General features: G+C 37.5%; 1 protein-coding gene across 1 annotated transcript in view; it reads left to right on the forward strand.

Moving 5' to 3' along the window:
- BRWD3 (bromodomain and WD repeat domain containing 3) overlaps window positions 1–15,098 on the forward strand; it is a 91,370-nt gene that overhangs the window by 6,332 nt on the left and 69,940 nt on the right. The window contains exons 5-6 of the mRNA XM_038416208.2: window positions 2,541–2,691; window positions 4,977–5,075. Of these exons, the coding sequence (XP_038272136.1) occupies window positions 2,541–2,691; window positions 4,977–5,075 (250 nt within the window). The remainder of the gene's footprint in view (window positions 1–2,540; window positions 2,692–4,976; window positions 5,076–15,098) is intronic.

The following is a 15,098-nucleotide window of genomic DNA, read 5'->3' on the forward strand; positions in this document are numbered from 1 at the left end:
ATGAGATCACTTCAAAGAAGAAAGTGGGATCTGATCAATATGCTAATGATATGCAAGTTATTAGTTCTTGCACCACAACTCCGCAAGGTCAGTCGCTAATCTGAATGAGTTTGCCAGACGGATATGTTGGAGCTATCTACTCTCCATCTCTGGGAAGCAAGAAGTCTTGCTTGTGGATAGAAGCTGTCATGAAGACTCATTTTCTTTGTTACCCATTTATTGAGGGGCCTTTTTCACAGACAGTGAGCAAAGTTAAGAATTTAGTCACTTTTGACTTAACCGTATTATGGTGACCCTTAACAGAACAATATACTCTTGATAGTTGAAGCTCCCTTCTAGCACTGGTTCCAGCAGCTCTTCTTCTTTGCTTGCAGCAACTTGTTTGTGACTAAAAGAAAAGGAGTACTTGTGGCACCTTAGAGACTAACAAATTTATTAGAGCATAAGCTTTCGTGAGCTACAGCTCACTTCATCGGATGCATCACGAAAGCTTATGCTCTAATAAATTTGTTAGTCTCTAAGGTGCCACAAGTACTCCTTTTCTTTTTGCGAATACAGACTAACACGGCTGCTACTCTGAAACTTGTTTGTGACTAGTTTTTGGGCAATCATGGTCATATTACATTCACACTGTTCTTTATGTTGGCTGCTTAAGAAGTGACCAATTCACTTTAATCAGTTCTGTTTGCTCTTTAAGTCCTTCAGTGTATTGGGTGTGGCTATACTGATGACCTCTTCCATAAGCCTTATCTTGCTATTAAATCCAGAATCTTTGGGAGAGCTCAGCATTACTGGAATTATTGCTGCTTTCCCTTTTGAGAAGCAGTGGTTGCTCAGCTGGCACTGAAGGGCCTGATTCTCTGATCCCTCTCATAGTTGAATGAGAAGCATTTTAGTTGCTTTTCATCAAGTATAACGTTGTATTTGTCATTAGAAAATCCTCCTTTTTCATATGCTAATTGATGTTACTCATGGAAGTGTATTGTAGACATGTGTCTCATCATGTTGTGCCAGGATAATACCACTGCTATTGACCATTTGGAATCCTAATGTAGTAATAATCAACTTGACAAACTACCCAGGTTGGAATGCGAGTGCTGTGTGCGTGCATATCGTTTCTTTGCAATGGATGCAATGCCAGAACTTCTGGCTCTACTTTAATAATACATAGTTAGGCCTGCTGTTTGGTGAAATGAAGAGAGAGATTACAGTATAGTGGGACACGGTGGGTAAGGTAATACCTTTTATTGGCTTGACTTCTTTTGGTGTGAGAGACAAGCTTTTCTTCCGTAGACTCATTTTAGCTGATGAAGATTTCTTCATGGCATCAGAGCATGTGGGATATAACCTATATATGCTTGCAGTGTTATAGTAGTAGTGTTGGTCCCAGGATATTAGTGAGATGAGGTGGGTGAAGTGATATCTTTTATTAGACCGACTTCTGTTGGTGAAAGAGAGAAGCTTACAAAGAGCTCCTCTTCAGGCCTGGGAAAGGTACTCGGAGTGTAAGATACATTGTATCACTAATAGCTATTTTCTAGTTTTCAGATCTGCAGTATGTAATTATGACTGTCCTCTTGATGTTGACCATAAAAAGGAGGTAGAAGCAACTGTGTGTTCTGTGTTGGAAGAACAATTTCAACTGAAAATCTTAACACTGAATTTTAAATGTCATTTATTAGAAATAGCAAAAGTAAGACTGGCTTGGAATTTCAGATGGCCAGATGCTACTTGCTTGCTATTCATAGTGGCTAATGAAGAAGCTATTTGTTTGTTTTTGTATTGGGAAATAGGCTATCTTTATCTAGGAAAGGGCAATACTGAAGAAGAATGCAGACCATTTTCTTATGATGGGAGACTTGAATCTTACACCCCATGGGTATGGAGTAAGCTCAGTTAATGTCAGGTCTTAATGGCACCCATTCACAACAACTAAAAACTGAGCAGACAGACCTTACAGTTATTGTAATGTTTTCAGGTTTTTCCGCACCCCCTATTGTTTAGGTTTTAAATGAAACATGTTTGTAACAACAGTATGGGGTTAAAATGTCTGGCAAGTGAGAGAGGCCATCGGTTTTTAGTTGAGTAATAGATACTTTATGTGAAAAGAATAAACTGGTGTGATGAAATAGAAAATGATTCCCCAAACTGCACTTTGCTTACTCAAAGTACTCCATTGAAAACACTGAGGTTTGAGGGATTTTTGTTTCTTCCTCTCTGGCTTTCAGAATTTCAAAGTCAACATGTAATACTTGGAAACAATAATATAAGCTATTGAGTTGGCTAGTGGCATGACCTTAATGGTCAATTTTCTTAACGTCCAAGGTATTTACAGGATTCTTTTAGATATACTGGGTGTAATTCATATTGAGTTTTAACAAAAATTGTTCTTGCTTGTCTGTGTACTTAGATATTTAAATATGAACTGAATAAATAAAATATTAAATGAAAAAAGCTCAATGAAGAGGAAAGATTTTTTTCTATCCCTACCTCCAATTTTAGGAAAAATAAAAATGGTGTGTGGTGTTTCATGTGTTTAGGTGGCAGCCAATGCACACATCCCTCCAGACTATCTTCTGAAAATTTGTGAGAGAATTGGACCCCTCTTAGAAAAAGAGATCCCACAGAGTGTTCTTGGAGTGCAGACTTTACTAGGCGTGGGACGGCAATCTTTGCTAAGGGCAGCAAAAGGTAAGATTTGAAGTCCACATAATCAAGAATGATTAATATTTAATGCAAAGTATCTTCTAAATTTGGTGGTCTGTGGCGTTTGCATTCTTGTATGAGCACTCCTCATGCTACTTTCCATGGTCAGTTTCTACGTTCTAGTTACAGAATTGCTAAAACACAACCACTAGGAGAAAGCCTGGCCTTCTCTAAGGCCAGGATTACACTAGAAAAGGTTTGCTGGTATAGCTGTAATGGCAAACCCTGCAAGTGTAGATGCAACTTATACTGGCAAAAAAGTGCATTTTTCTTATCCCTTGTAAATTTAAGGTACTATAGTTCAAAATACAATAACCTCTGAGAGAGCTTTTCTTAGGAGAGGATACACATTGCCACTCAGCACTATGCAGGTTATCCCAAGCAAGTGTCCATAAAACCTTTATACCACACCAGCTTTTATTCTGTCTATGCATATGTGGTACAGAAAAATTATTTTAGAAATATTCAGTTATTTTAAAAGATGTTATTGAGACAGTGTTTAGTATCCCTGTTCCTGTAAAACTAGTTTTGAATGTACATTACTAGATACATTTATTCATTCTTCTCCTTCTAAGTGTTGCACAGTTACATTCAAAGTAATGTAAGACAGCTGTAAAAATAACATGTAGTACCTTTTTTTATATCTAAAAATGTCATAAAACTTGAAGAGCTGTATCTGTTCCTTTCATGGGTACGAGTGAGTTCTGGGTCCCAATGGGAAGCTGGGAGTCTCTTCTTTCATTTGGATGTTGTGCCTGAGGGTAGCTCTGCTAAACCATGGGATATCACTTTAAAATGGTGCCATTTTCAATACAAAAAAGCTGCCACAAGACCAGGGCTTAATCTTGCCTGATATGCGCCCTTGGCAGGTGTAATGTGGTGGAGAAATTCCATACTTGTAGGGAGAAGAAGAAAACATTTCTGTGGCAGATTGCTAAAACAAACAAAAAACAGTGGCTGTTCGTACACCCCTGTTCCAGTTTCAATGTTAGAATAAATCCCAGGGCAGATGGTTACTGGGAAGAGCTCAGAAGAGTCAGTCAGAGATACAGGATAACTTGAAGAGCAATGAGCAAGAGCAAATTAATTCATTTATTACAGGGAGATTTCTTCAATGTATTTGACTTTCTGTATAGAGAAAGTATATTGGCCTTGTGCCACTTGATGGGTAAACAGTATCTTTGTTCTAAGAAGTAGTTGTTCTTTCCAGAATGACAATTTATGGATCTTTTAAAGTTGCACTTGAGTAGTCTAGATAGTGACAGCAAATAGAGAGCTCACACCTTTGTTCTAGAAAGCTTAAGTTGCACTTCTATATATAATTATTACAATAAGAGAAAGCTATAGTAGAATTTGGGTTGTACTTAAATATTCCATCAGGGTTCTGCCTGGATTTGGACACTCAGTGTTCATGGATTCAATGGTGATGTACGAGTCCATCCATCAGGGGCATTAGTCTTCTGCTCCACAGTCCTTCCTCATCATAGAAGCTCAGTTCTCTCCTTCCAGATGGCCACTAATGGAAAATGCCCAGCTCTGGTTTCCGAGGCACTTTGTTGAGCAGGCTCAGAAAATGCACTATTGTTTCCATTAGAGGGAAAGCTGTCTGAGGCCAACTGGCAGCAAAGTAGCTGGAGAACCTTAAAAGAAAATGGCCTTAATTTTAAAAACAATGTTTTAAAAGAGAGAATGTGGAAAGCACATTGCCACCAATTGAAGGAAACCAGATTTATTAAAACAAAAATCTTACTCACCCCCATTCCAAATAGAAAGTATTTGTGTGTACTGTCTTCCAAATGTGTAATACACCGGGACTTTCTTAATGCAAATTAAGATGAAAAGTTGAGATTTACATTTTTAGTGTTCCTTCCTCATGTGAAGTTTATGAAATGTTGTTTTTACACTGGTAATTACATTTACTCTTACTCTCTCACAGTTTCCCCACCCCCCATCAAATTTAGACTTTCTAAACCTGAGAAGCCAAGTAAATAAAGAAAGAATTTGAAAATGTTTCTAAGACTTTATCACATAGTAAATACAAATCAGAGTTTCATCATCATTAATTTGTCCGAAACCTGACTCTTTAAAATAATTCAGCTGCATTTTAAGAAAACTGTGATTCTCTGTAGCCAGGCCATACTAGGAAGACAGGGGATGAGTTTGTGGTATTATCAGTATTTGGACGAATAGGTCAGTTGGATGCAGAACCCACCTCTGCAGCTCTTTTTTATTTTTTTATTTTTGATCAACTGTTAATTTCATTGATTTAGACTGCAGGCATACGCTATGGAAGGGATCTGCATTTGCAGCTCTTCACAGAGGCCGACCTCCCGAACTACCTGTAAATTATGGGAAGCCACCAAATGTGGGTAAGTAGTATCCCATTAAAATATAAAGTGCTTTGGATTTTATTTGTATCTTTATTAGCTTTTTCAATTGAAACTTTTGTTATTAAACCAGATGCTACTTTAGGTTTTCATTTACATTTTTTGATGAGTTTCAAGATGAACTCATCCCAAAAGCTTTTAGTTTATTCTACAAGTGTTTTGCTTCTTCCATCAGTCTCTTTCATATACTCTCTTGCTTCCTAATTTTTAAATCTATGTGCGTGCACGCCTATATATACATAAATTATATTGTTGTCCCTCTGTGAACTGGTGGTGGATGTCAGAGACTGACTTGTCAGCATCCCTTTTGGAGGAGAAATCAATGATGTGAAATCCTGGATATGTTCTTGTTTGTTTAACCTATATGTGCCAGTCCTTTCAACAGAGTTGGTCAGAAACCACATACAGGCAATTCCTTCTTCCAGGAATCTCAGCCAAAACACCAGTGCCTGATTCTCAGGGTTCAGAGTAGCAGCCGTGTTAGTCTGTATTCTCAAAAAAAAAAAAAGAGTACTTGTGGCACTTTAGAGACTAACAAATTTATTTGAGCATAAGCTTTCATGAGCTACATGTATCATCAGATGCATTCAGTGGTTCTCGAGGAACACTTCTGCCTCAAGGATTGATTAGACAGATTAAGACAGAGCAAACAGCTCCCTCAAAAAGAAACTGAATCTCAAAACTAAGAATCCAAGCATTGTGTCAGTTTGAACAGTGCACACATGTTAAGGAAAAATAACTTGTAAGACTATGTATAATAGCATCAACTGGTGGTTCCCACCATAACTATAAGACATGTAGGCATTGAACTTTTTAAGCCCTTTTCTACATGGGAATGCTTTATTAGGAATACAGCTATAGTTATGTTGGTATATTCTTCCCTCCCCCCACCCCCGTGAAGATGCTTTTATTCTGATATAAACATTCCTTTTGTTGGTTTAGTACAAACACCTTCCCAAGTGATTTAAAAGGAATGCTTATACCAATACAAACCCTAATTTGGACACTCTTATTGTGATATGACTACATGGATTTACATTCACACCTTAGTCTGTGCTGAAAAAAACTTTCTCCTGTAGACAAGGGCTAAAACTTACACTAGCCATTGTTACAGCAAAGAAACCATCTTGATGGCTTGCCAGAGGACAAGCAGCTCTCCTCTGCGCACACCTTCCTTGTTATTTTATTTTTCACATGAACACAGGCACACTTTTTTGTTGTCTACTGAGGAATCTGTTTGCTGTCACCTCACTTCTTTCAAATAGAGCAAGCTGACAAATGAAACAGGGAAGACTTCCTAAGTTTCTTTAGCGTCCAGTCCAATTATTATTGTTAATTTCAAATATCCAAAAAAAATAAGTGTTTTTTCTTTTTTGTCTGTCTTCCTGCTATCCCTGCCTTAGCCTTTTTGGAAATTTTCCCCTTCACCTTCTTAGTGGGTTTCTCTATCCTCTACCCAAAGCTAGGGTCCAAAGGTAGGACCTTCCCATCTGGGATTATTTTGATTTTCTTCTTCATATATAGTAGGATGCTTATTCTTTGTTCCTACTGTCCCCATCCATTTTTTGTGTTTCTGGTCTCCCTCCCAAACTTTTTCCTCCTTCATTTCCTAAAATCAACATTTGCTGAGAATGAAACTAACACAACTTACTTGATTCAACATTGTGACTGAAACCCAGTCAGTGTTACTCTGCACAAGATGTGTGTCATATAAGTAACAGAATGACAGAACAGTAGTAGTAATGAGACAAGGTGGGTGAGGTAATATCTTTTATTGGACCAACTTCTGTTGGTGAGAGAGAAAGAGATGCTTTTGAGTTTACACTTGAAAGCTTCTCTCTCTCATCAACAGAAGTTGGTCCAATAAAAGATATCACCTCATCTGCCTTGTGTCTCTAATATCCTGACAACTAATATGCAACAGTATAACATTTGTAAATTTTCCTTCTGTTGGCTGATAACTCATGTGTGACCCTGATAGAGGTCACAAAGGGATTATGGCTTTGTATTACTTCTCTGCATTTTATTCTTTTAAACTAGCCTAGTAATGATAAAGCAACAGTTGTGTTAATGGACGGTTAATGGGTCTGATCTTAATCGTTGCCATACAACTCTTATTGATGTAAATAGAAGTTATACATATGTAAAGGCTTCTGGACCACAACCTTAATTAGGTGATTCAGCTAATCAAAATACGGCTTGTTTTGGATAATTTGTATTATAATTCGTTAATCATAGTTAACAGGTCAAACTCGAGCCTTTCTTCATGTCTATTATGTCAAAGAGCTATATGTTACCTCTGTGACATAACAGTTGTAAAATGACTTTATGGTGATAAAGAGCAGAATAGTTTTCTGTTTTTCATGGTTAATAATTCTTTGAATCCTTACTGCTCCATCTCTTGTCACTTCTGAACCCACCAAGAGAAAACTCTGAAGGTACAAGCAGCTGTTATATACATTTTCATTTATTGTATAAATATTGATATGGTTACAACTTAAAGGGTCTTTTCTGCTTTCCATATGTATACATAACTGCTGTTAGGTGAGACAGGAAATGTAGTGTACAAGGTATATGTAAAAAACAAACTCCCTGAAACTTGGTTATAATTGAACTATATGGTCACTTTGGAATATGATTTCACAACAATTCCCATTCCTCCCATTTCTGAACTGTTTGAAGTCTCTTCTTGTTTATAACAGGTTGTCTTGGGTATGATAGGTTGTAAGGTTTTTAAAGATGTCTTATTGTATGTTTATTAAGTACCAAGCAAACTTATAATGCTGTACTCAGAGCATTCATTGGGTAATTTGCCATTCTTAATAGTTAAATAGTTAAAAATCTTGTTGCTCAGAAGGCAAGATATGTGTCAGTGTTACATACTTTGTAGAAAGAAAAGGAGTACTTGTGGCATCTTAGAGACTAACAAATTTATTTGAACATAAGCTTTCGTCCGTAAGGTGCATCCGATGAAGTGAGCTGTAGCTCACGAAAGCTTATGCTCTAATAAATTTGTTAGTCTCTAAGGTGCCACAAGTACTCCTTTTCTTTTTGCGAATACAGACTAACACGGCTGCTACTCTGATACTTTGTAGAATGGGTTGAATTCTGGTAAGCAAGCAGGTTCATATTTAAGCCAGAAATGTTAAACTCCTGACAGCCGCTGTGACAGGTAGAGATGCTTCAGAATAAACATTTCATCTTAAAATTAACAAATTCCCCTTTCCCTCCATGTCCTCTTTATTTATTTAAAAAAAAAAATTCTAGTGGGTATGCTTGAGAAGAGAGCCTTCCAAATGTGAACTCGTGTATTCCTGGCTTAAAGTGCTCAAAGTGAACTGGGGAACTTCACAGATCTTTTAAATAATAAGTTAAATTCTGAAGCCTAATGTTGCTTTAAGTGTCAAATTTCCAATAACATTGGCACATAATTGTTTGGTTTGTTTATGAAATTGTTGTGGTTGTGCATACAAATTATTTATACTTGAAGATAGATAAATAAGCAAAGGGCAGACATAGCTGGTGTAAAAGTGTCCAGTATCATTTTCCCCTCAGTAGTAACTTAACTAAAGTCAATAGTTATGCAGAAATTTAGTAACAGATATAATGCTACTTCTGTGGGACTGGTCATGGTTATCTCCTCATCCTTAGGATGTGTGCTGCACAGCGCCTAGATCCTTTCCCTCCAGGTCAGGGGATTTGTGGGGAGTGAGATAAGGCTGGGAATGATACAGATCATCATTTCTTTCCCCCACCAACCAACCAACAGCCTACAACTAGGAGAACTTGGGGAAGAAATGCAGTAAAAGTACTGTATGCAGTGCAGTTGTGTGCTCCTACACAGAGTGTGTTAGGAAACTCTTTGGTACAGGAGGAGGATGTATATGGGGAAACTACCAGCTACAGGAATCATGCTGCCAGACTCTCGCTAGGGGCTTATACCACAGAGATGTGGAGTTTCCTTGTTGATTCTCTGAGACCTGTGCTGATGTCCTCTCCTCTACTAACAATTTCCATAAGGACATCCCCATAGATATAAATGCTCTTTAGTCTGCTCCTTCAGGAGGGGGAAATTGAGGCTCCCTTTGTGCTATCAAAATTGGAAGGTGGAGAGGGAGCCATGAACTTTCTAGGGCTCCTGTGGGAATTATGGTGGAGGGAGGGTTGGGAGTTCTGACAGCCCTCTCAGTGGGTGGCACAAACTTACTCCTAGGCACCTCTTACTTCATGCAGGAGACAGGCATCCTTTGTGCAGACATAAGGAGGCAGGCATGCTTCCTTTCTCTGTCCCATGTTAGAACTGTTCTTAAAAAAAGTTACTGTTGAGCATATGGATCAGTAACTTAAGGGTGAACATTATTACATAATCACTGTAGGTAGTACAAAAAAAATTAAACCAGAGAATTCATAGTTTAACATCAATATACAAGAAACTCAATTGAATGTATGGAAATTCATTGTTAAGGTATCCAAACTACCTTAAGTCTGCCCACATAACAATGCTCTGAGAAAATCAGACACTCCGAAGACTTTACCTAGCCATAAAAAAAGAACTTTGTCATATCAGTGACTACAAAGGCTACAAAGCTCTATTGTTACAGTAACTGTGCCAAGTTCAGCTCCTTTTTTGGCCATATGCACAATCCACAAAAATATTCTGCAAATATTTTATTAGACAAATAATGTACTGAAGGCAGTTATTCCCCAACTCATTAAGAACCCAATCCCCTCATGTGTGGTGGTCCTAGTCTCCTTGCTAGATCAGGCCTTCTGATTGTGCTAGCTAGCCATGCAGGTTTCATGTCTCCATACAAAACGCCATATGCCCAGATTATGAAATTACAGTGCTTACATGAAAAGAACAAATATTAATGTGATGACAAAGCACCACACCTAGTATTGGAGACATGTATATATGGTGCTGACATTGGCGTTAGTGTTCTGTGGCTCACGTTTTCAGTTCTCCACCCATAAGGAAGGGATCCAAAGTAGTTCAAGTATTTGTACAATTGAGCAACTGTTTCTGTATTTTTGATGTTTATGTTTAACCATTAACTCTCAATTTCTTGGGGGTGGGAGTGTGGTTTTTTTTTTAAATTGTGTTTATTTAAATAACATTCTTCTACGGAATTTTATACTTGGGTAACTAATGTGTGTTCTTGGCTTGGACACTAGTTTAAGTATTTTTGTCTGAGAATTGGAATAATGTGTGTGTGTGTGTGTGTGTGTGTGTGTATCTATGCATTGAGGGAGCTAACTGTCAGGAAAAGCAAGAGAACAGCCACACCTAAAGTATGCTCCTCTGGTTTACAGGCAGATTTTTCAGGTTGAAAGTTCATCAAAAGTTAATGCTGTTCCTTGGCAAGGTGAGGAGGGTTAATATACCCTGTGGATCAGGGAATTCTGTCTGCACAGCCACAGAGCTAGCCGTGCTGCCTTTGGGTGGGAGAGGAGAGCCAGGATATTCAACAGATGGGTTGGCTTCCCCTTGGGATGTCCCAACATCGATGAGGTAGAGTATAACTTCTCCATGCATCTACAAGCTCCACGCACAAGGGAAGCTGTATTCTGGATTCCTTCTCTGAGAGAAGAATCCTCTCGTTCCTGAAGGGAGAATAACGCTTGATATCTGTGATATCAAACCGTTGATATTTTTGGGAGCATGGATCCCAATGTGTAAATGAATATTATGGTTGCAAACGGCAGTTAATAACAAGAAGATTTTCTGGCACCTATATGTCTAAGTGATGAATCATTTAAGCACCTAGAAATTAAGCTCTTGCCCAAGAGAACACTCTAAGGAAGCTTTTTTCTTTTTTTTTTCTTTTTTTTAAGGGTGAACTGGATGTGCTTATGTTCTGTCCATCATGCCATCTGCAGTTAGAGAGGGCCCACCCTATGAAGGGGTTGCTACATGGAAATACAGTTTAAAAAGGTCCTCCCAGGAGAAAATAATTGTGGTCAGGTAGATTATTTGGCTGCTGTTATGCCCAATGTAGCATGAAGTAAAGCAACTAGTGAAATATGTTGCTAAAATTTCTTAAGGCTGGTATGTTGCTAATTCTCTGTGTGGGAATCCCAGTTTTAAAGCTTTAGGCATTATAAGCACAATAACATCATTGTACTAAAGGAACCAGCCTTCAGAAAGGCTTTTTGGAGAGTATGTGTTTGCGCATGTGTGCAATTCCTTGTTATATCTAAACTTGTTTTAATCTTCCACTGAAAGATGTGAGAGCTGGAATTGCATATTTTGGTTTGCAATTTATCTGAAAGAAGTAATTCACTGAAATATAAGAATATAGAAAACCAATCACAGCCTAATTTTTGTGTGTTTGTGGTATGAGTGTGTTAATGTTGGCTGCTTTTTTTAAAAAAATGGGAATCTAGTGTGCTGAACACTTCAGATTTGCTAACTTCAGTACCATCTTCTTTTTCTTTAATGGTCCAATAATACTTGATATTTCTATAGCACTTTCTATTCAAAGATATCCAAGAACTCTACAAACATGAATATATTAAAGTTTCATAATCATCCACTTAAAGTAGGGAAGTAGTAGTATCTCCATTTTACATGTGGAGGAAGTGGAGGCAGAGAGAAATTAAAGGTGCTTTCACGTGGTCAAGGTGTGAGCCAATTGCAAACCTGAGAATAAACCTAGGATTATAAGGGGGGAGATAGATGTCATTGACTTTCAATTGGAGTTCAGCACCTCACTGCTGTTTGTGCCTTTGAAAATCTCCCTGATGGTTGTATATAGCAAATGTGGAGGAGGGGAGGGGATGGTGCTAACATTTTCAAAATAAGTCACACAGATGCTTTTGAAAATTTTAAGCTAACAAAATAAACCATGTACTACTTTTCATAAAATAAGGCTTCTGGTGTATTTAATTTTAAAATTAATAATACGGTGAGAAAAGGGTTGTGGAATTTATAGTACAGGAAAGATATTGTGTGTGTTAGCATATTTTGACATGTATGTGAAACTTCCTGGTTCATGCTACTCTTAAATCTTTTAAAACTTTTATGTTAAACAAAACTCTGGTGCAAAGCCGTTTTAAATTGCTGAAAGACAAATACGTTGTTATCAATCATATCATTTACAAAACCCAAGCGCTGAAAAGCAAGGAAGAATGGTTAAAGGACTGCACCTTTATACTGGTATGACTGTACCTACAATAGGGGGTTGTACTGCTTTTAACTATATAGGTTTAGAAACTGATATAGTTAAAATAGTACAAAAACTGTGTATAGGCAAGTCCTTCCTATGTATGTACAGCACCTAGCACAATAGAACCTCTATGCACTATGTAATGGGGGAAAAAAAGAGACACTAATAGTTAAGGACATAATTCTTACATTCCCTACATAATAAACACAGTGTTCCCAGGTACTGTTAAATGGAAAATATCAGTTAATATTTTGGCATAGTACTAACTGTTTCCTGAGAAGAAAGTTTAATATGTATTTTAATAGGTAAAGTGTAAGTTGATAGATGGTAAAATTATGTTACTTGTATTTGAGGCTGATCACTGTGTGTAATGTGCACTTACTATAGATAACTCTGAAATAAAATGAATACCATTTTTCATCATTAATGTCAAAACACTACTCCTCTAGGAAAAAAGTTGTCTGATATGAAATAAATATTTCTTTATACTTGAAAACAATGTTTTTGTTGTCTGGACAGTTTTCCTTTGTTTATTACCTTGCTTCTATGTGTTTGGGATTTGTAAATGATGAGATGGGTGTGTATATATACGGTTGTATGCAGTGTTGTTGTAGCTGTGTTGGTCCCAAAGGGCATAAAGAGACAAGGTGGGTGAGGAGTATCTTTTATTGGACTAGCTAGTCAGTTAGCAACCTTAATTGGCTTCTGAAATGATGTTTTTTTCCCCCCAGGTTTTATAAAAGTCCTTCATAATCTTTTGTGTACGTAGCTAAAGGATGATAAAATTTAAAAACAAATTATAAATGGGACAAACAGTTCACCAGATAATTAAACTAAAGGAGTGAGAGGTGCTAATAGTGGCTACAGAAGAGACCTTCGCCCTTCAACGGTCACTTGATAAGATGATCTTAAATTCATAGGGTATGTCTATGCTGCAATTAAAAACTCACGGCTGGCTTGGGCCAACTGACGCAGGCTTGTAGGGCTCACGTTAAGGGGAGGTTTCATTGCATTGTAGGCGTTTGGGCTTGGGCCTCCCACCTTGCAATGTCCTAGAGCTCAGGCTCTAGTCTGTGCCCAAACATCTACATTGCTATTAAACAGCCCCTTAGCCTGAGTCAGTTGATACAGGCCAGCCATGGGTTTTTAATTGCATTGTAGACCATAGATTCCAAGGCTGGAAGGCACCGCTGTGATCATCTAGTCTGACCTCCTATATAACACAGGCCTTAAATTCCCCCAAAATAATTGGTAGAGCATATCTTTTAGAAGAACATACAATCTTGATTTTCAAAATGGTCAGTGATGGCGAATTCACCACAGCCCTTGGTAAATTTGTTCCAATTAAAGTCATTGTTAAAAATGTGTGTCTTATTTCCAGTCTGAATTTTTTTAGCTTTAACTTCCAGCCATTGGATCGTGTTATGCCTTTCTCTGCTAGTTGGAAAGCCCATTGTCAAATATTTATTCCTCATGTAGATACGTATAGACTATAATCAAGTCACCTCCTAAGCTCCTTGAGTCTGTCATTCTAAGACATGTTTTCTAATCCTTTAATTATATTTTCATGGCTGTTCTCTGAACCCTCTCCAATTTATCTACATCCTTCTTAAATTGTGAACAACAGAACTGGACATAGTATTCTAGCAGTAGTCACACCATTACCAAATACAAAGGTAAAATAAACTCTCTACTTCTACTTGAGATTCACCTGTTTATGCATCCTTTCTGGCCACAGCATCCTGTTGGGAGCTCTTTACGAAGCCATTAGCCATATATGCACAACAAAACCCTATCGATGCTGTGATGACCAGACCTTAGCTGGTGTAAGTTTGCCAATGCTGATAGACACCAATTGAGTATGTGGTCCTGAATGTTGGTTTAAAAAATATACTGAAAACAATAGCAAATAAAGCGCCAAACTCAGGATTGGAACTCTGATCACCGTTTGGTTCTACAGTCAGTGCCTGTTCCATTAGGCCACAGTGTTTCCCAGCCAAGTCACTCACCCTCTTGTTCCTTAGTTACCTCATCTTTATTAAAAAAAAAAAAAAAAAAAAAAAAAAAAAAAAGCCTAATAGTGCTTTTTATTTATTTAATATTTTATATAAATAGAACTTGTAGTACTCTACCAAGTGTTATTAGTTGGTCTAAAAAAAGACATTTTGAAGTAATTTTGTGTGAGAGGCACTGATCTAGGGCAGTGGCTCTCAACCTTTCCAGATTTCTGTACCCCTTTCACGTGTCTGATTTGTCTTGTGTACTTGAAATTTCAACTTATTTAAATAACTATTTGCTCACAAAATCAGACATAAAAATACAAAAGTATCACAGCACACTATTACTAAAAAATTGCTTACTTTCTAATTTTTACCATATAATTATAAAATAAATCAATTGGAATATAAATATTGTACCTTCATTTCAGTGTATAGTATATGAAACAGGATAAACAAGTCATTGTCTATATGAAATTTTAGTTTGTACTGACTTTACTAATGCTTTTTATGTAGCCTGTTGTGAAACTAGTCAAATATCTTGATGACTAGTTTCACAACAGGCTACATAAGTGGATATATCCCCTGAAAGACCTCTGCATATCCCCAGGGGTATGTGTACCTCTGGTTGAGAACCACTGATCTAGGGGATAAGCTGTGGGGCGAACGCCTCTTAGATCAGGGCTATGTTCCCAGTTGCACCACAGATTTCCCATGTTTCTTTCTTTCTTTTCTTTTTTTTCAAGTCACTTAGGGAAACTGAGTAACAGAGATTCCATCTGGAAAATGGCCCTGTGCTCCTTCTCTGTAGGCTGTGGGAAATGTATGTGGAGAAGCCA

This window comes from Dermochelys coriacea, chromosome 9, assembly GCF_009764565.3.
Source record: "Dermochelys coriacea isolate rDerCor1 chromosome 9, rDerCor1.pri.v4, whole genome shotgun sequence".
Lineage (NCBI taxonomy): Eukaryota > Metazoa > Chordata > Testudines > Dermochelyidae > Dermochelys > Dermochelys coriacea.